The sequence below is a fragment of the Microplitis mediator genome, chromosome 8, assembly GCF_029852145.1.
Source record: "Microplitis mediator isolate UGA2020A chromosome 8, iyMicMedi2.1, whole genome shotgun sequence".
Lineage (NCBI taxonomy): Eukaryota > Metazoa > Arthropoda > Insecta > Hymenoptera > Braconidae > Microplitis > Microplitis mediator.
The window spans coordinates 21,667,186-21,688,888 of record NC_079976.1 but is presented as its reverse complement, the minus strand read 5'-3'; the positions used below and the strand labels follow the sequence as shown (position 1 = coordinate 21,688,888).

The following is a 21,703-nucleotide window of genomic DNA, read 5'->3' as shown; positions in this document are numbered from 1 at the left end:
AAAGAAATTAAAGCTGAATGATGAAGGTATCCGATCCTCATAATGGTTAAGCAAAAAAATTTTTTTCCACGCCCGAAGACCAAAAAAAAAAAAATTAAAAAAATTTGAAAATTATTTTGTCGCTGGTTTTTTTAAGATTACTCTAAAACCGCTGACGCTAAAAAATTTTGAAGTTCTAATCCAAAAAGTAGACACTTAGAGCTACAATTTCCTTTTTTTTTATTTCGTGTACGACCATTTCTCTCAAAGTCAGGGCCTGTGGAAAATCGCCTAAAAATTTGGATTTTTTTTTTATCCTTTAATTTTTTCCATTAGTGTATAATTGAAGATACAGCTTTGACAAGAAGATCAGGTTATCCTAACTAGACTGAAAATAGGTCACACTTACTTAACGCATTATTACCGCCTCGCAAAAAAAGACCCCCTAGTCTGTCTACGCTGTGGAAGCATACTAACCGTAGAACACCTTATAACTAGCTGCTTGTTATACCGGAATGAAAGAATACAAGCTAAACTTCCAACGAATCCTCAAGAACTCTTCACTACTGAATATCGCAGCAAACTTATTGAATTTCTTAAACTTACTAAGCTATATAATAAAATCTAATGCCAGTGTAAATTTGAATTTAGTCACTCATGACCTCAGTTGTTTATAATGACTTCAAAGAACTCAAAAAAAAGGAAAGTATAGCTTATTTTATCAGCTATTAAGTTTTTTTCACATAGTAAGTATAGATATGTCCGTTGAAAATTTATTCACGAAAAAAGCCAAAAAAGTAGCATTATTCGTTATTTTTAGAATTTCAAATGTCCACCATTTTTTAACTAATTGACCCATTTTGCTCATTTTTCAACCAAACCGAACTAATAATTAATAGAATAAGTGTGCCAAGTTTCATTAAGATCCGTTGAAAATTTTGGCCGCTATCGTCACAACATGGCGCGTTATATTGCATGTATGTATATGTTTGGGGACGATAGTTTCGGATTCGATTGCAGTTATCACTGCCTAAATCGCCAAATACTAAAGATTGAAACGTTGTCAGTGATAATGAGAAGAGAAGAGATGGAAAAAGAACATTGTGGGGGGAGAGGCGTTTCGTCTAAGTATACAATAGCTGAGACTCCTCAGTTAGGTGTGTCTATCGTATACCCCACCTAAGACGCCGTGTTGGAAGTAACATGTTGGAAAATGTTATATATTGAAACAGGCATAGACACGAGGTACTGTGAGAGGCGCGAGTTGTAAATGACATCTCGCGGAGTAAAGCCGAACCACCACATGTATACATACATTTATAAACTTTTGAACCATGGTATTGGGCAATGATATTTTTGGAACCTACTCGATGAATTATGATAAATTATGGCAAAATTCTTTGAAAATTCCACCATGAGGACAAATGCAAAAGATAGATTTTTATGAAATCTACTAAAAATTGGTCAAATTTCTGTATCCATAAATTGGGCACTGGTGGGTCCGAATTACGGAATATTACCGTAATTTACCGCATCTTGCTGTAATTTACTGTAAAATACGATATTTTCACGACGAATTTACCGTAATTTGCGGCGTTTTTATCATAAGCACCGTATGATTTTTTTTTTATTTATTTTATTTTAGATCGCTTTTTCACAACGTGGTTATTAACGATCACAGTGGCTATTACAATATATACATGTTTGTTTTTACCATATTTATATTTAAGTTATATTGATAGCTTAGTATCTTTAAGAAATGAGAGCACTTTAGAGAAATGCTGAGGTTGGCTTAGAACGTTTCGAAGGTGAGTAGTTAATCCATTCTTGTCTTTCCTCTCGAAATCCTATTACGGCACATAATTCACAGGTGAATATGGAACAATGGTCGTGCATACGTTGAGTGATTAGCATTGATGTTTTTGAGGTCACAGCATAGCCCGTTTTATTGTTCATTACGGATCCGTCAGTATAATATTCTTCACAGTCTTTGTATTTTGCCCGCATTGCTAGAAACAGTGATTGGTGCACGGTTGATGCAGTGGAGGGTCCCTCATGCTCGCACAGTTGCCAATCACAATGGATAATAGCTGTTTGCCATGGAGGAAAGTAGCTGAGGTTTCTAGTTGATATCGATGGTAGGGGTATTTTGAGTTCTCTTCGATATTCCAGGGTGCGTATACGGATAGGTTTGACTAGTCGTTCGCTGGTCATACAGTGGTATCAAGAAATTCTTAAGTACGTTGTGATGTGCGGGGTTTTCTGGTGTTGTTACAATGGTTGCTGTGTATTTAAGACCTAATTCACGTCTTTTAAGTTCTAGAGGTAGAATTTCTGTCTCTGCTTGAAGACTAGATATGGGACTTGATCTAAAAGCACCTGTACAAATTCTCAAACATGTGTTTTGGATGGTGTTGAGTGTATTGAAGGTCGTGGAGTTGGCTGAATCATAGACAATGGAAGAATAATTAATTTTTGATCGTATGAGTGCTTCGTAGAGCTTTCGGAGGGTGTCTGGGTTAGCTCCTATTCGTTTAGCTGTTAAGATTTTTAGTTTCCGAAGTTTAAATTGGCATTCACACTTGAGCGACTTAACATGGTGTTTCCGCGTCATTTCGCTGTCAAAGATTAGTCCTAATACTACCCTCTTAGCGTATACTCTCTTAATGGGCTGGTCGGTGAGTTTAAGTTCTATGTGTTCATAAGTGTTGTGGCCCCGTTTAAAAAGTATAAATTCGCACTTGGAAGCTGAGAATTTAAAGCCACTTGTATTTGTCCATTCTTAAAGCTTAGAAAGTGTTTTCTGCATTGTTTTAAAGGCTAATTGGAGGTTGTTCCCACGGAGGGAGATTGTGCTGTCGTCAACAAATAGCCCATCCTTAACTGGGGCTTTTAGGGGAGAGTGGGGTCAATTGAACCAAGGGGCAATTGAACCAGTAAGCTTAATAAATCGAAAAAAATAAAAAATGAGTCGTCCTCTTGGAATTATATTTTAATACACTAAACCTTAGTCTGACCGAAATTTGGAACCAATAGGATAGTTTAATTTTAAAAAATTCAAGTTTTTGTGCTTTTAGGCATCTGAACTTTTTTTTCAGCTCTTGACAAATTGTTTAATAAGTTTTTAATTTTCAAATGTAATCTTAAAATTTTTTTGCAATACCTTCTTTTATATATTAGTCATAAATTTCTAACTTTACATCTAGTAAAATAGTTCTTGAATATTTTTTTTTAAACTAATTATTTCAATAAAATCATGTGGGGTCAATTGAACCAGTACTCTCGGAGACGGTTGAACCACACGAATCACACTGTGAGCATCAGACATGCGCGCGTATCTTGACTGAATGTGAAAAAAAGCTAAACTAACTAAGAAAAAGAATAATTATATTGACAGAAGTCGTAAAAGTGATTGTTATAACATATAATGTGATATAAAATGATCAATATTATTAGAAGTATTGTAATTTCAGTTTTAAGCTGTAATGAATAGTAAATTATTCATTAAAGTCATTCGTTTGTGGTTCTCATACTCTTGGTTCAATTGTCCCCGACTAGTGGTTCAATCGCCCTCGCAAAGGGGACGATTGAACCATTTGATGCAGTTGTACAATTTCGTATTTATTAAAAATTTCCATCACTTTTTAAGTTATGTGCTTATGAAAAATGATAGTCTATATAATAAAGTCTAATTTCGTAAAAAAAAAAGTTATCATTTTGCTTTTATTCATCTAAAAAAAAATGTTAAAGTATTTATGGTTCAATTGACCCCACTCTCCCCTACTATTGAGTGTAACTCGTTGATAGCAATTAGGAACAGTTATACGCTGAGAACTGATCCTTGAGGGAGGCCATTTTCAATCGTAATTTTTTTTTGATAGTGTGTTGAGTAGTCTAACTCTTATTGTGCGGTTGCATGTGAAATTAGAAATATATGCTATCAGGTTACCGTTGAATCCCCAGTCTATGAAAGTAGAGATAACCCTTCTGGTCCATATCATCTCATAAGCCTTTTCGATGTCCAGAAAACTATTAATAAGTGGTCGTTCATTGCTATTGCATCGCATATGTATGCCTCGAGGTTGATAAGGTAGTCCGTGGTAGAGCGCATGTTAAGGGAGCCGTATTGGGTGGGTGAGATAAGATTTTCGATTTCTAGCTTCCACCTCAGTCGTTTACACACCATCTTCTCTAGAATTTTACTAAGATTGCATGTTAGTGAGATAAGTCTTTAGTTTGTTGACTTTGTATGGTCCATATTGGGTTTGGGGATGGGTATCACAGTGGCTTCCTTCCATTGATCGGGAAGAGTTTGATTAAACCATATGTGGTTGTATAATGCTAATAAGTATTCGATGAAATCCTTTGGTAAATTTTTCATCATCATATTGGGGATATCATCAGGCCCTGGGCTAGTATTCTTGCTTCTACTAATAGCTTGGTGAATTTCATTAAGTGAAAAAGGTTTGTTTATTGGGTCTAAGTTGCAACTTGGGTTCACTGGTGTAGATTTGGTTCGGTCTCTAAACTGGTTAAATTTATCGGTGTAGTTGGAGTCATTGGAGTTAGAGGCGAAGGTATCAGTGAGGTGATCTGCTATTCGTAATGAGTCTGGAAGCGCATTGCCATCTATACCGGGTATAAGAGGAGTTGAATGAGTAATAACCATTAATCCACCTAAACTTGTTCCATATTTGTGCCATTGATGTAGTAGGAGCTATTGATGCAGTAAATTCTTCCCATTGCTCTCTTTTACTGTGTTTCACAATTCTTCTGGCGATTGCTCTTGTGCGCTTAAAATTTATTTTGTTTTCTTCAGTAATATGTTTCTTGAGCTTGCGATATGCTTTCTTAGTAGCGTTCATGGCATTTTTACAATTTATATTCTGCCAGGGTACGGCTTTTTTGAATTTACAGTTTTGACTTCTTGGTATTGAGTTGATTGCTGCATTAGTGATGAGTCTGGTGAAATTGTTAAGCATGATGTTAATTGGTGTCATTTTTAAAGTGCTTGGCTTAGGCAGATCGTTTAAATGGGTTGAAATAATATGTTGAAAGTCACCCTAATTAGCTCTGTTGAGTAACCATTTAGGATAGTAAGATTCTTGATTATTGTAGTTAAAATATCTAGTGTCAGTGAACATGATGGGATTATGATCACTATTGTATAGATCTTTCATGACTATCCAGTCAAAGAAAGTAGCTACTTCGCGTGAAGCAATTGTAATGTCAAGAGCGCTGCAATAACCCGTATTGACGTTGAAATGAGTATTTGTGTCATTTTTTAGTATTATGAGGTCGTCATTGGATTTGATGAGGTCTGCAACAATTTTTCCTCTGGAGTCAGTATTTGTAGAGCCCCATATAGGGTTATGGCTATTAAAGTCATCAAGAAGGATGAGCGGAGGGGAAAGTTGGTTTATTATTTGTTCAAGATCTTGTTGTGAAAATGTTTTGCTATTTGGTAGGTATATGTTGCATAAGGTTATAGGTAGGTGGTTGTTGATACGAGCATCGACTGCTTCAAACGTTGTATTCACATTCATTTCGGTAAACGGTATCTTGTTTTTAAGATAAATTGCAACACCACCGCTGACCCGACCAGTCATGATTCTGTTTCTGTAGATTACAATATATCCTTTGAGGTTTGAATAGGTATTCTTTCCGAAATTTGTCTCTTGGAGGCATACATAGTCTAGTAAAGTTTGTAAGATGAGATGGAGGTATTCCAGCTTGGCCACGAATCCGTTCAAATTCCACTGTAGTAAATGCATATCTAAATATTCTTAACTAATATTAAGGAAGGAGGGTTTTGGTGTATTAAAGATGTTTCATTGCTGTCACTACCAAGTTCCATGAGACCATCACTTGACGAGTGAGAACTCTGATGTGGCATCATCAGTGAGGGCTTCTGCTTCTAATTTTTTAATTAGTCGAGTAAAGCTGCTCTTACTCGTTTTGGATTCAAGCATTGGGTAGAGTGTTCACAACATTTGCGCAATTAGGTCGGCCTTGAGGTTACATTCAGTGACAACTTGTTCGAAATTTTTGTTGGTCTTACAGCTGCTGAAAAAGTAATTGAGTTGGTTGTAACTATGTGGGTACTCTTGAGGGTTTTTTATTATCTCCTTTTGAAGAATCGTTGCTGTGTTGCTTTCAAGGGGATGTTGAACTTGTACACTTGGAGTAGATATATTAGCTTTTAATTTTTTACTAGCTGAGGTAGTAGGTAGTGGAACTTTGAGTGGAAGCATGGAACGTTCAGATGAAATTTCAGATAGCTGTCGTTTGGTAGACTGTAAGATTGTGGTTTCATTGATTACATAGCTTTTATTAGATTTTGATAGTTCAGGAATCAGTAGAGTGTTAGATGAGATCAATGGTTTGGGAAAATCAAAGCTTTGCGGTTGATCGGTGTTCACAATTTTGGTCTGGTTGTTTAACGTGCTATTTTCGAGAGTTACAGGAGTAGCTTGATGAGCTCGACACGATTTTGCCAGGTGACCTTCTTCTTTGCATACAAAGCACAACACATTGTCGAGTGTAGAATAAATCCAGTATGTCGTTTCTTCAAAGTCAATTTTCCACATACTTGGGATTTTCCTTACGTCTTCAGGTTGAATATAGAGTTGACGTCGGAAGCTAAGAATGTGTTGATAGCCCGGATTATTAAATCCGGATCTTAACGTAGTAATTGTAGTTATCGGGATTATACCTGTCTCTTTGAGTTTGTGTTCGATTAAATTTGTAGGGATTATCGGTGGTACGTTAGATAGTATAAGTTTCTTATTCCGGGAAACCAAGGGTCGGATTACAATTGATTACTACGTTGATTACTACTACATTCTTGTGAGTATCGATAAGATCGTTAGCTAGCTCTTTGGTTGCCACGTATACACACACTCGATTAATGGAGGTTCTAGAAATATAACGAATATTTTATGGTCCAATTTTTGTGCCAATCACCCTTGCATAATGTTGGATCGGTGTTCCATTGATTGCGTCGAGGACAATCGCTTGTTCCCTGGTTGGAACGAATTCGGTTTGAAGGGCTTTAGTATAATTCATCGTTGAAGTCATGGTACGGTTTGGTCACTTGATAGCTCTCCTAAGAGAACTATTGCTAAGTTGAGTGAGGCAATGATGCAATAGAGATCTTGAAATGTCACTGACATCGATTAATATTATTTATCATAAAGATAATGGCACGAAAGCACTTGCACGCACCTAGTATAATTCGTAGACGGAGCTCTGATAACACGTCTATTCACTTTGAGCACTACTGTACGAATGGTATGATTTTTATTTGGAATCCCGGTCATAAAATCCCATACATTATATCCAAGGCAAAAATATCACAAGCTTAAATATCCCAACTAAAAATATCCCGTAACAAAAATATCCAACGACATAAATCTCCCATAAAAATATTTTTGTCGTGGGGTATTTTTGTCATGAGGAATTTATGTTGTTGGATATTTTTGTCGAGGGATATTTTTAGCTGAGATATTTTTACTGGGATGAAAGTTACTGGGATATTTTTTCCTGGGATTTTATGACTGGGCACCATTTATTTTATTTATTATTACAGTTTTACAGTGCAATAGTTTTCTTTACGGTAAAATACCGCAAGACTGCCGTAATTTTACGGTAAATTGCCGTTCTGTTACCACAAATTTACGGTACAAATGCCGCACGTTTACCGTAAAGTACGGTATTTTACCGTAGTTCTTCCAAATACTGTAAATTACGATAATTACCGTGATTTGGATTTACCAGGGAGGCTAGTTGTTCTACTGACTTCGGGACATGTTGTTCGGACTTTCCTTTATATGTTTTCCAATCATCTTTTAATACAAAATTATTTTAATTAGTATTCATCTCATAAGTGACTTTTCTGAGTTACTTATTTGAAAAATTATATAATTGTTATTAATTCAACGATAGTTAAGATTTTATTATTTCCGCTGCATTTTACCGTAATTAACGTTCAATTACATTTTACCGTGATTTACGGCAAAATGCGACAGAATGCCCTGATTTCCCGTAAATTGCGGTAAATTACGGCAACTACCGTAATTTGCCATAATTCGGATCTGCTAGGGTACTAAATAGTTAAAGAAACAATATTTTTAACAAAGTTTCTGAATTTATTTATATATTAACTTCAAAAATTATCGTTTAGAACTTGTTCCAATGGGGGAATAACTTTTGCTCCGATAAAAGAATAACAATTTGCGCTAATGCTGGAACAACTAGCTTCATGCAGCGGCTCCAAGTTCCGTTTAGTCAATTTTTATACGTATCTTATAGCAAATTCACTTTTGAGCGATGCCCAAAAGTGATGCAAATTTATAAAAATGTGTTCAATAGTTTACTCTATAGTTTAGTCAATGACTACCACACTCGAATATCAAACTTTAGATATTTTAATTAAAAAAAAATACTTACCGCAGAAAATACAACTTAAATAAGAGAGGAGTAGACGGAAAATTAATTATGAGATATATTTTTTTATAATTATTCCAATACACATCTGATTTAATTGTTTGAAAAATATTTCAATAACTTCTTAATTTTTGTTGATTTTATATAAACAGCGAATAGCTTTATGTTGCAAATTACTATCTAAATGAATGTATTACAGTATCAAAAAAGTACATTACATAGCAAGTGGGCTAAGTGAGTCTTTATACGGGAAGCACAATGTTTTTAACATAATTCGGAGGTGCTCACGAGCCAGCGAGTGCTTATATAGTATGCACCAGAGACGAGTGCTAAGGTCATTGTGTTAGACGGATAATGACTTAACGCACTTGCTATGCATTATACTTTATTCAGCAAATGCCTGGTCTTTGCGAATTATTAGATCAGCAAAATAAACCCTAAATCAGGTGGAGTTATATGTGGTACTAGTTTTTGACTGCTCTTACCTTGACGGATCTAATATTACGGTAGGTTGAAGGTAGTATTACGGTAGGTGTACCATAACTTGCGGTAGATGTCAATTAATAATTCTACCGTATTTAAAAATAGACTTACCATAAAGTTACGGTACACTTTATCCTCTTAGCTCTAATATCAAGATACTTTTTACGGTAACTTACAGATATCTATGATCGCACAAATAGTTACCGTATTTTTCTCGTAGTTCTACCGTAAATTTACCGTATTCGTATAGTCACGCGACGTTCGAATAACAGGAAATTACAGAACGATTGCGGTCAGTTATAGTGTATTGCCCTAGTACCGTAATATACGGTAGTTTACCGTATTATTGGGTCCGTTAGAGCATCACTCATTTTTTATTTTATTTCAATTGATAAAAAATAATCAACGTATTTATTGTAAGCACTGACATGAGTTGTTAGATTGATTGTACTACTCATTCCAAATATATTTAGTGTCGAGGTTATTTGCTCTTGTGATAATTATAGAGTTTGTTTTTGCGAACGGTCAATAAAGAGAAAAATGTGATCAAAGTCATGTGGGGCAAGTGTGCGCAGTGAATCAGTGTACGCAAACTCATTCATTTCGGACTGAAATGCATGGATTTGCGCAAACTTACCCACTGCGCACACTTGCCTCCAATAATTCTATGAATTCAAATGCGATTGCTTATGATACCCATAATCAAATGCTATTAAGGTACACAGGAAGCTATTTGCGCTTTGACAAACTATTAACCACAGATCGGTAAACAGCCATTTAGAGTTTGCTTTGCAAATATGATAAGATTCGATAAGCAGGCATGCGTTGAATAAAAAAAAATGGTCATAAAAAATTTTCATCGTTTTCAAAATGTTTTTTTGTACTTAAAATTTAATTATTGATTGTAATAACTGATTGCAATAATTTATTATTATAGATTCAGCATATGCTGAAAGATATATGGGTTCTCCAAATGTAACGTCAAATTACAAAGGATATGCTGAATCCGATGTTTTCAACAAGATTGAGTATCTGCGAGAAAAAATGTTTTACTTAATTCAAGGAACTGCAGATGATAATGTGCAATTCCAACAATCAATGACATTAGCACGTCATTTAGCTCAAAAAGGTATATTATTTAGACAACAAGTTTATCCAGATGTTGGTCATAGTTTAAATGGTGTTACGGGCCATCTTTACCTTTCAATGGCACAATTTCTTGATGATTGTTTTATCAAGCAAGTACCTGTTGACTCTAAAGCTGGATTAGGAAGTGGTGGTGCTGACATTTATTGACACTCCATTTCTATTTAGTTCGGCAAATATTTTTAGAGTATTATTAAATTAGTTATTTAGTCTTTAACAATCGTGATACAAAATAAATACTTTTATTAATAGAAATTATGGATTATATAATAATTAATAAATTATTTTAGAGCGTTAAAGATATCTTATAAAAAAATGCAATCTCTCTCCAAATTGTGTTCGGTTGAATAGATATATTTACAATATAATATATCACGTCTTTAAATTTTAAAATTCAATCAATGCAATAATTTTATTCATTGCTTGCTCTTTTAATAACAATAATTAAGTAAGAAATAAATTATTATAAAACTATATTCTATCTTTCTTATTAAATGTCGTCATTGTCGATGAATATATATGGGAACCTAATATTAAATCAACGTAATTTCTGTAATTTGTGCACTGAGAGAAAAAAAAATCAAATTCAAGTAATTATTTTTCTTATTTCCCTAAATACTCACAATAAGTAATTTTTTTCTGAAATGCAATTGATACCCTAACGGACCCAAATTATGGTAAATTACCGTAAATTACGACAAACTGACGTAAAATGCCGATTTACCGTAAATTACGGTAGGTTTGCCGTAATTTGCGGTAATCCAACGTAAAATACGGTAATTCGGTCATTCACCGTAAATTGCCGCAGTTTACCTACACTACGTTAAACCAACCGTAAATTACGGTAGGTTTACCGTAATTTGTCGTAAAATTACGGTAAATTAGGTCCACTAGGGTATTTTCTTATTTTAATAAAACTATCGCGTCACTTTAATAATAAATTTCTAGAAGCATCCATTACTTCAGGCGAGCAAATATTTCTGCAATTTAGTTGATACTTTTTCAAATTTATTACAATTAAAATCTTCAATAAGCCAATTATTTAATCGAATAAACAAAAAAAAAAAAATTAAAGAAAGTTATATTCAAAATTAGAAATAATTCTTGCGCTAAGAAAAATATTTGTTTTAATAACAAAATGGAATTTCTCATTGCTACTGATAAAAATATTAAATATATTAATTTTTCGAGAGCTGCTTCTATAGATTGTTAAATATTTGAATTTTATTATTTATTTGTAAATTACCTTGGCGGATCCGTATTACGGTGATTTATCGCATCAACCCGTTATTTACCGTAAAATACGGTATTTCTACTGCAAATTTGCCGCATTTTATGGCTATTTACAGTAATACAAGGTAATTTACCGTATTTTACAGTGGATCGCGGTAAGATACGGCAATGGACCATTTTGCGGCATTTTTACCATAAACACCGTATGTTTATTTATATTCACAGTTTTTACAGTGCAATAATTCACTTTAGGTAAATTACCGCAAGCTTGCCGCAACTTTACGGTAAATTATAATTCTCTCACTGCAAATATGCGGTAAAAATACCATACTTTCGCTGTGGAATACCTACTTTTGTCGTAATATACCGTGTATTTTTTACCTTATAACACCGTATTGATCGTAAATTACGGTATTTGACCGTTAATTACTGTAATTCGGATCCGCCAGGGTAATATTTCAGATGACAAACGTCAATGAATAATTTAAGAGTTTATTAAAGACATGATTTACAAAAAGTGACTGTGGCTGAGGGTCATAAGTCTCGCGTGATCGGTCTAGGTTCGAATCTTACACGAAAAAAAAGATCAGTGACAAAATTACAGTTTTGAATGCAAAAACAGGGTCCTCGTATAAAAAACTTTAAATATTATAGTTTGCACTGTAATAATTGAGTCTACTTCTTGTAATAAAGTAATCACTATCATAGATATCAAATTTTACAGTTTCTAATGTATTTTTAGTTAGATGAAACTTGATAATGCCAGTTACTTATTATTTTCCCAGTAAATACATCGACGTAAATTTAACGTCACAATGACGTTACACTATTGCATATTTCCTACTTTTTACGTAAGATTATGACGTAAGATTAATGACGTAACCATGACGTAAATCTGATGTCTGTATAACATTTATGACGTCAATATGACTTCTGGGTGATGTCAAAATTATCAGTCCGGAAAAAATATTTTTGAAAAAAAAAAAATGAAATATTCAATTTTTGATTTGATTATTACCACGCGACACGCATTACAAATTTAGAAACACGATTTAATAATGTAAAATTATGAACAAAAACCTGGGCCTCTACTGGGCTCGAACTCGGCTACTCTTGGCTGATAGTCCTGAACGCTGCTCACTGGTCCACATCACCAAAGTTGGAGCTTAGTGCTTAATTGATGATTTTAGAGTTAAATGCCGGAAAAGACGGAGTTTATAAGTTTTTGTATGGTGGATTTTAACTAAATTTTTAAAATCTCTATGAACTTATTTGAAATTTTATGAAGTTTCATAAAATTTTGTAAAAACTCAATATTGTATAACATTTTAAGAATGACCATTATCACATTTCAAACTGTAATTTTTAAACCCTGTTGCTTGAGTAAAACGCTCATAAATGAAACTCTAATAATAGTGAAACTCTGATAATTGCTACATCTCAGAAATAATGTAATTTTTCCCAGTTTTAAAGTAGAGAGACTTTGCTGACATTTAAAACTGTAATAAGTCTTGGATGTACATTTATTTTTTCCATTATTCGTTTTTCCGTGTAGACAGGGTAAAATTATTTATTAATATTAAAAAATATTTGTTAAGATACAAAACTAATATGAACAGCATTAGATGATAAAAAGGCATCTCTAATAATATTTTTTGGACAAACCCCAGCAGACCTGAGTTACCGTAAATTTACGGTATTTTTACCGTTAATCTACCGTAGAATACCGTAAAATTCGAGTAGATTTACCGTAAATTACGGTAAATTCGCCGTAAATTGTGGTAAATCCACCGTAAATTGCGGTAAATCCACCGTAATTTACGGTAAATCGGTACTTTACGGTGGATTATCGTAAATTACGGCGGGTATACCGTAAATTTACCGTCGAATACGATAAATCTACCATAAAAAAATTCGGGTGGATTACCGAATTACCGTAATTTACGGTGGATTACCGTATTTCCGTATTTTACGGTAAATTCACCGTAAATTACGGGAAAGCCACCGCAAATTACGGTAAAACCACCGTAAATTACGGTAAATCCACCGTAAATTACGGTAAATCCACCGTAATTTACGGTAAATCGGTATTTTACGGTGGGTTTACCGTAATTCACTGTAATTTGGGTCCGTTAGGGAAATCAACTTTTTTTCTTAGTATCAAGCGAGTAAATAAAATACTTGAATAAACTTATCATTTTTTTCATTCAAGAAAATAATTGCTTGGCACAATTCAAGTAACTAAAATACTCAAATCAAGCATTTGTTCTTGAATGTATGCATTTTTTCTCTCAGTGTTTTTTGATTAATTAATATTTCTCATTTTTTCAAATATTTTTATACATATTGAAAGGAGCTTTAGCGTAAATTTTCAGATTCTACTGTATAGAAGCTTTGGAGGTAAAAATTTAAAAAAAAATTCTTCGATTTGTATAACTCTGAGAAGACTGATGGTATTGTTATTATTCTATTGATCTCTTTTGGCTGAAAATATAGTTTTTGAAAAAAATTATAACCAAAACCTCAAATGATGTATCCTTTTTGGAACTAAATTTAATGTTTCTTGATGAGGAAACTAATTTCGGCTAAAAGTAGTAAAAATGCTATCAAATTTTTTTAAAAACAATTTTTATAAATGCTAAAATGTATTATATAAATTGTTTTCAATACATACAAAAAACTGAAACATTAAAATCGTTGAATTGGTAGAAAGTGGCCCATATATATTCAAATAATATATGTAAAAACTATAAAAAAAATAAGGACTATTATTTTTCTATTTCATAATTTTAAAAACTTGATGAATATAAAAATAAAATCGTATAAATTAGACTACTTAAAATTAAATAAAAAAGGGTCACAAACTACTTAATAAATTTAAAAAATTCTACTTCATTCAATATTATAGTACATTTATAAATCAGCCTTAATAAATTTTTTATTTGAGCATCTTCCAAGGTGTAGAAGCATGTGGTTTTTGAGATTCGTTGGCTTACTGAATCCACGATTGCAAATATGACACCTGAAAGGCCAAAGCCCATTGTGAACATACATATGGCTTTTTAAGTCACCTGGTGTTGGAAATGATTTGGAACATTGGGAACATTTGTGCGGTTTTTCCTATGGAAATGAATAATACAAAAAGTTATAATAATAATAATATAATTTAAATGTTATTAATTATTTTAAAAATATTTTCTTTGAATATTAAATAAATTATTAATAAAATAAGTTAGTAGTTTATAAATTCCATCAGTTAAAGTTGTAGTTGGGCTATGATAAAAATGGTGGGAGATGAGTCGTGTGCAACGAGGAGAAGCTGCATCACGTAAGTAAAACCTGCTACAGTATAGGTAAAACGCGAAGGAAACAGCCTTAGGGTACATACGTACGTTCTCTGTCTTTCTAATTGGATTGCATTCCAAGCGGTAGCAAGTAATGGGCCAATTACAGTAGCTGATGGCAGTTCAACCTATATGGCTCCTTGAGATATCATTACTTCGAGGGATTAGAGAGAAACTCATGGAGTTTCTGTTCCAATAAATTTTAAAAAAAGTCACCGTATGAATGCATTCATTTGCAATCTTGTGAATATATGATATCCGACTTCTACTGGACTTACGCTCAGAAAATGCAGCTGTTTTTATTTTATCTTTCTCTTTTTTTTGTATGATATAAAATCAAGTGCAAAAAAAAAAAAATAAAAAAAAAACTTATAAAATATTTCTTCCTGTTTACTTGTGATGTAGGAGTAACGGATATTACTCTTAGTTGAAGCTTCACCTTGATATGAGTCATCCGATGGTAGTACAGATTAGATGAGGCAGTGAATTTTTTTCCACATACAAGGCATTGATGGGGTTTTTCGCCACTATGAATTCGTTTGTGAGTATTAAGTGAACTTGAAGTGGAAAATCCTTTGTTGCAGACCATGCAAATGTGCGGTTTCTCTCCTGATATACAACATAAATATAATAAAACAATCAATAAAAAAAATATACTTTTTTTTTGCTTAAGGGAGACCACTAGTGTGAAATTTTGAAACAATCAATTTTTTTTTTTTGCATATTTCAATAGTCTATATCTTCAAAATAACATACTAAAATTTCAAGTACATATTTTGAATAGTTTTTTTGAGTTACAGACATCTGAAGAGCAGTCGCTAATCGGTTCTCGAAAAGTTACTTTTCAAAATTGCTGCAGCTATAACTCGAAGACAAATCATCCGATCGATTTTATTCGAATTGCAGCTTTTTTTATATATATTTCTACGGACCACGAACCTCCAGTTTTCCGATCGAATCAAAAATGTAATTTCGTCAGGCCAAAAATCATAAAATTTTCGTGCAAAATTTGAATTTTTTTTTAAAAACTCCACCATTTTGTTAAATTTCAATTTTTTTCTTAGCCCGAGAATCATGATACGGTAAATGCCTTCTAGTTTAATAAACTTTTTGGTTTTGTTTATTTCGTACACTGCGAAGATCACTATCACTGCAACAGTGGGAGGACTTGTTTTTGGAGCGTTGAGAAAATGTCCAAAAATCATATTTTTTTTAGGCGATCACACTAGTGGCACCTCTTAGTGGTTTAAAATATTATAATTATCGCAACTACTAATAAGTTGTGTTGTATTACCAGTATGAGTTCTCATATGACGTTTCAGTAAAGATGGTCGATCAAATGACTTGCCACAGACCTCACAAGGAAGAAGGACACGCTCTCCCCTTTTTATTGTTGTTAAAATACTGCAGTCTAGATGATCACTAGTCATTGATAAAGTAGATGAAGATGATTCTTCAGATGTTGACTCATATTCATCTGGTTCATAGTATGAAGTTGTGATTGGGGATGATTGATGTGACAGTAATGTTTTTGAAAGATCTAAAGGTGAATCTTCAAAAACAAATAACAATTACCAGAGAATGAATGAATTAGTTAATTAATTAAAAATATTTCTTTCGATTATCTTAAAATAATAGTGATTATAAAAATAATAATAATAAATTATTTAATTTCAAGCATTTATTTAAAGAATTTTTGTGTATTTTTTACTGATAGATTCTTCTTTTTCTTTCTTTTCTTTTCTTTCCTTCCTATATTCCTGAACTACTCCATATATACCAACTGCTCGAGGAGGCAATAGGAAGGAGTATGGGAAAAAATAAAAAGATAAGACTACCTACAAATCTGAAATGCAAATACATAGTGAAATTTTTTTGTCGGTGAGATCACAGGAGTTGCCGCTTGTGATTCAAATGTGTATTCTTGTCGTCGAGGATAAAAGACAGTACAATGGAAGCTGGTAAGCTAGAAGGTCCTTGGTCGCAGTTCTGCCACAATATTTCTTTTTCCAGTTTTAAACTCCGAATAAGTAGTAAATAATGATAAAGAAAAATTAAATTAACAAGAAATTTAACAATTCCATAAAAACTATCATGTGGGAAAATAAAATAAAATCAATATTTGTTTTTTTTTCAGTCCCATACGAAAATTACGTTGTATGCAACATAATAAAAAAAATTGGGTATAAAATTAAGCCCTCCAACTCAATTACAAAACGCACGCTCGCTTAAGTAAGATTTCACACTTAAACAACATGCGAAAAAATTTTTTTTTAACTTTGAAATTTGACAACTCGTTACCGGATCAATGAATTGAAACGACCATAACATATTTTTATAGAAAATTGAATGTTCTACAAAAAATGTCTTTTATAATTTTTTAATAAATCTCACCGTTTAAATGTTATTTAAGCTTAAATTCAAATTTATGGTAAATTTCTCATTTTGTTTACTTTTCCATCGAAACTATCAGTCTTATCGCAAAGTGTCAACGGGCATTTCTTGTATATAATTTTTTTTGCAATGAAAATACGTCTTTTATAATTTTTTAATCTCACGTTTAAAAAATTACAGATTTTATAAGTTAATTATCTGAAAAAAAAACTGAGTTTCGTAAAAAAGTAACTTTTGAACGGTTAGATTTATTAAAAAATTATAAGAGACCTTTTCTGTAGAACATTTGATTCTCGAGAAAAATATGTCATGGTCCATTCAATTTATTGTTCCGTAAAGGAGTTCTAAAATTTCAAAGTTAAAAAAAAAATTTTCCATGTTTTTTAAATGGGGAATCTAATTTAAGCGAGCGCGCGTTTCGTTCTTGAGTTGGAGAGGCCAATTTGGTACTCAATTGTTTCTTTATATAATTTTTGTATGGGATCGAAAAATAAAATATAGATTTTATTGGCACAATCTAATATATACATTAGACAGTTTAAAAAAAAACGACTTATTTTTTTCTTTCTGAATTATATCGAGAATATTGTTGGAAATAACGAAAAAAAATACTGTGAAAGTTTGAGCAATTTATATTAATATTAAGGGGTACCGCATCGCAAATTTCTATTTTTCATTTGAATAACATAGAGACAAAATTCTTTTGCACCTCAGAATTTTATAGTTCACAGTGGGAATAATACTTAAAAATTTTCAGGACTTATTTTTAAGGGAAATTTGACGCTCTACGAAAAAGGTTTCTTACAATTTTTCGATAGTTTTATTTCTTCAGAAGTTATTCAAAGTTAAAGCTTGATTAATAATAAGCTCCTACATTTTTTCAATTTTTTGACGCAACCATAGACTTTATGAGAACATTGTATAGGACATTTTTTGTAGAATATTTTTTTTCTATAACTTATTTCTGTAAAAATTTCCGATATTTCTTACAAGTCGTAAGTTATTTGCATTAAACTGAAAATTTTCTTAAATGATCATAATTTCGTTGTTTAAAATTAATTATATTACTCGAATTATTAGAATTAAAATCTCAAAATTATTTTTTCATTAAAATATGTATATAAGCCAATGATAAAGCAATTATTTGACATTCGATTCACATCTAAATTCCCAACAAATAGTAAGAGTACATCTGAATACACAATGAAGCAAGTTAATACTCACCGGCAAGAATCGAGTCGATAGTGCACCTGTAGATTGCAGAACGCGAGCAGAAGTCACGCGATATAAAGACGAGGTCTTCATGAGATGCTGGTAAGAACCATGCAATAAGCTCTGAATCCGGTTCAACGTCTTTAATAACTTCAAATATTGGATCACCTAATATACAGTTGATCAATTGTTAGTAATCTAAATTTTTATTTTTTTAACGATTCAAATTTATGCTTTCTATAATCAATTAAATGATTTTAAAGAACTCACCCTTAACTTTAGTACCAATAAGATTAACTTGATCATTATAACTTTGTACAATACGTAAAAATCGGATCCAATTGCATTGGCGTTTGTTAAGATTATAGTTTGAAAATGATACTTCATCGTAACAACCGTATTCGCGTCTGATCTACATATATATGCATGTATATATCCATAAATATTTATATTTACTCCGAGATTATAATCAGATCATTTAATAGCATTAAAAAAAAAAGTCATTGAAATAATTACTTACATCATTATCGTCGAGAAGGGAGTAGAGATCAATTTTGTCGAATCTGATAGATCCTTGAAAAGGATAAATTAGTGTTCCGGATGGTATAAAGACATTAGACCATACTGAAATTCTGACATCAGCTGTAAATGATCTAGAATCATTTTTAAAGAGTTCAGGACAAGTATTATGATCAGTTGCTAATGCTAGTGAAAATTCCTTCGGTATCAACACGCAAGTTTCCATGGTTTAGATTTTTTGAATAAAACTTCATTAGAAAGATTCATTAAATCATAATTGCTAAATTTTTTGAACGATCACTAAACGCACTTTATTTGAAATAATTATCTTGGTAATAATTCGGTGTACTTATTTATCAATACGATTCACAAAGTATTTTGTGACTCCAAGGTGCAAGGCCCTTGGTTGACTGAAAAGGATTAGCCGACTGATCTTGACCTTGCGACGGGTTACCAGCATTTGCTACCGAATGAGTAGCCCTACCCCTCTTTAAACTCCACCTATTGCATTCGTCCTTTCATGTACTTCTCCCACCAAATGGATGCATAATACTTCTACTATCACGCGAATGCGTTTGGTTAGGCACAAGGAAGCCAGCCGTTGTCCGTTGGTCATCATTATACTGTTTGCTCTTGCCTTGTCTTCTCCCATCTACTACACCGGTCTCTTAAGAACCACGTGGGCGACTCGCGGCACCTGTCTCTTCGCAATTTATCTCTGTCTCTCTCCAACTTTTATTATGCGACTCTTTCCTATATTCTCAGCATCATCTGTATCTTCTCTTTGCTTCCGAAACGATTGGCTGCCAACCTGCTTTGGACAAGCTCAATACAAGCCGGTATTCTTCTCCCTTGTCCCTTTTCGCTTCAACACGTTATATCTTGTATACGGCGTATACTCCTTCAGGGCTCTCATTTCATCCACTCCCTGTATGCCTCCTTCAAGCGAATACTCACCTTGCATATTGCATCTTGCTTCTCACGTTCACGATGTCTCGATGCCTATTGCTCGCGTGTATTCATCCAACTATAAATACTCAATTTTTTTAAGAACTGAGTATGATAACTTTGCTACATATAAAACTTCAAGTTTCATTGCGGGTATATATTTTCAAGAATAATCTTATAAATGAGTATGCATTTGCCAAAAATTTTAGATAAGGTAAAAGACCTAGTATCCGATCATTCCATGTATTTATATAGATTTAGTAAAATTCAGCAAATATTGATTTACAAATACATGAGTGATCGGGTACTAGCTCCCTGATCGGGTACTGGGTCTCTTACCTTATATCAAATATTTATTTCAATTTTTAGAATATAGTACTTAGTTTTATTGTAGAATGATATATATTTACTGCATAAGCTATTTTATAAAGATTAAATGTACGCTGATTATACTCTCTAAACATAAATTAGTGAATATAAGTGAATATTCACTAATTCCAAGTGCAAACCGAACCACTAATTTCAAAAAGTGGTTCGGTTGGCACTTAGAATTAGTGAATATTCACTTATTTTACTTATTCATGTTTAGAGAATACACTGAGAGAAAAAAAAATTAAATTCAAGTAATCATTTTTCTTATTTCCAAAAATAATCAAAATAAGTCATTTCTTTCAAAAATGAAATTGATAGTTCTCATTTCAAGTAAACTATTGCTTCACTTTAGTAATACATTTTTCGAAGCATGAATTACTTAAGGCAAGCAAATATTACTCCAATTTAGTTGATACGTTCTCAAATTTATTTATTTATTTATTCAATTTCTATGTCAAGGCAAAATAGCCGAATGGCAAAAGTATACATAAGTTTTATAACAAAGTACACGTGTATCAATATAGAAAAAAAAATAGACTAACAGGATCAAGTTTAAAAAGCTTTATAATTAGAAATGATTTAAAAATATAGATCCCTGATTAGAAAATACGATTCGTGAGGATTAAAACTGTTTTAATCGTTTTGAATCGTCATGAATCCTCAATTGATAATTAAAGAGGATTAAAAACGATTAAGTTTTAAATCGTTTTGAATCGTTTTTAATCTTCACTCAGAACCGAAAATTGCAATATTATTTTACGATTGAAAACGATTCATGAGGATTAAAAATTTTGAATCTTAGTGAATCGTTTTTAATTGTAAAATAACCGATCATTATTTGTGGATTAGAGACGATTAAATGTGAAAAACCATGAGGATTATGACCATTAAAAACGGTTAATGAGGATTAAATATTTAATCGTTTTTAATCCTCACGAATCGTATTTTCCCTTCAGGGATATAAACTCTGTAATATACTAATGATGCGAAAGAGAACAATGTCTAACCATTTAGGAATAAAAATAATAGGGCTCAAGAAGGTAAATTTAAATGCTTAAATATTGAAACGGATAAAATTTAAGTAAAAGTTTTAACAAAATTAGCAGCGCAAAATTCAAGTGGCCAGGTTCGTATTTATAGTATACTATCTCGTTCCAATTTCACAAAAAATTCAAAACCATTACTTTTCAAGGCGTCTAGGCTGAGTGATTCTGTGACTTCAATTGGTAATTCTCTCCAGAGTCGAATTGCGGAGATTACAAATAAATGTTCGAAGATTGTAGTCGAGAAGTTAGGCATTTTGAATGCATTTATTACAATTAAAAACTTAAAAAAGCAATTGCTTGGGTAAGTAAAAAAAAAAAATTGAAGAAAAATATAATTAAAAAATAGAATAAAATCCCTGCACCAAGAAAAAAATTTGTTTTTATAACAAAGTGAAATTTCTTATTAGTAAGTTTTTTCGATAGCTACATCTATAAGCTATTAAATATTTAAATTTTATTATTTAGCTGTGTAAATTAATATTCAAGATGACAAACATTAATGAATAATTTAAGAGTTTATTAAAAACATGATTTTCAAAAAGCCACGGAGGCTAAGTGCATAAGTTTCGCTTGATCAAT

General features: G+C 32.4%; 2 protein-coding genes across 3 annotated transcripts in view; one reads left to right on the top strand and one right to left on the bottom strand.

Moving 5' to 3' along the window:
• LOC130672891 (dipeptidyl aminopeptidase-like protein 6) overlaps nt 1-13,716 on the top strand; it is a 55,886-nt gene extending 42,170 nt beyond the window's left edge. Inside the window, exon 12 of the mRNA XM_057477663.1 lies at nt 9,848-13,716. Coding sequence (XP_057333646.1) covers nt 9,848-10,206 — 359 coding nt within the window. The 3' untranslated portion in view covers nt 10,207-13,716. The remainder of the gene's footprint in view (nt 1-9,847) is intronic.
• Nucleotides 12,195-19,277, bottom strand: LOC130672892 (zinc finger protein 415-like). Of its 2 annotated transcripts, none has more exons than XM_057477664.1 (6): nt 18,760-19,277; nt 18,510-18,651; nt 18,252-18,407; nt 15,928-16,185; nt 15,028-15,242; nt 12,195-14,409 (listed from the first exon to the last, which is right to left on the bottom strand). In XM_057477664.1, exons 1-6 carry the CDS (start codon nt 18,982-18,984, stop codon nt 14,203-14,205), a joined length of 1,203 nt encoding a protein of 400 aa, XP_057333647.1. In that variant the 5' UTR covers nt 18,985-19,277; the 3' UTR covers nt 12,195-14,202. The 2 variants fall into 2 exon arrangements, with proteins under 2 accessions (XP_057333647.1, XP_057333648.1); XM_057477665.1 differs by having other exon boundaries at nt 15,073-15,242; nt 18,760-19,248.
• Between the last annotated feature and the right edge of the window lie 2,426 nt (nt 19,278-21,703).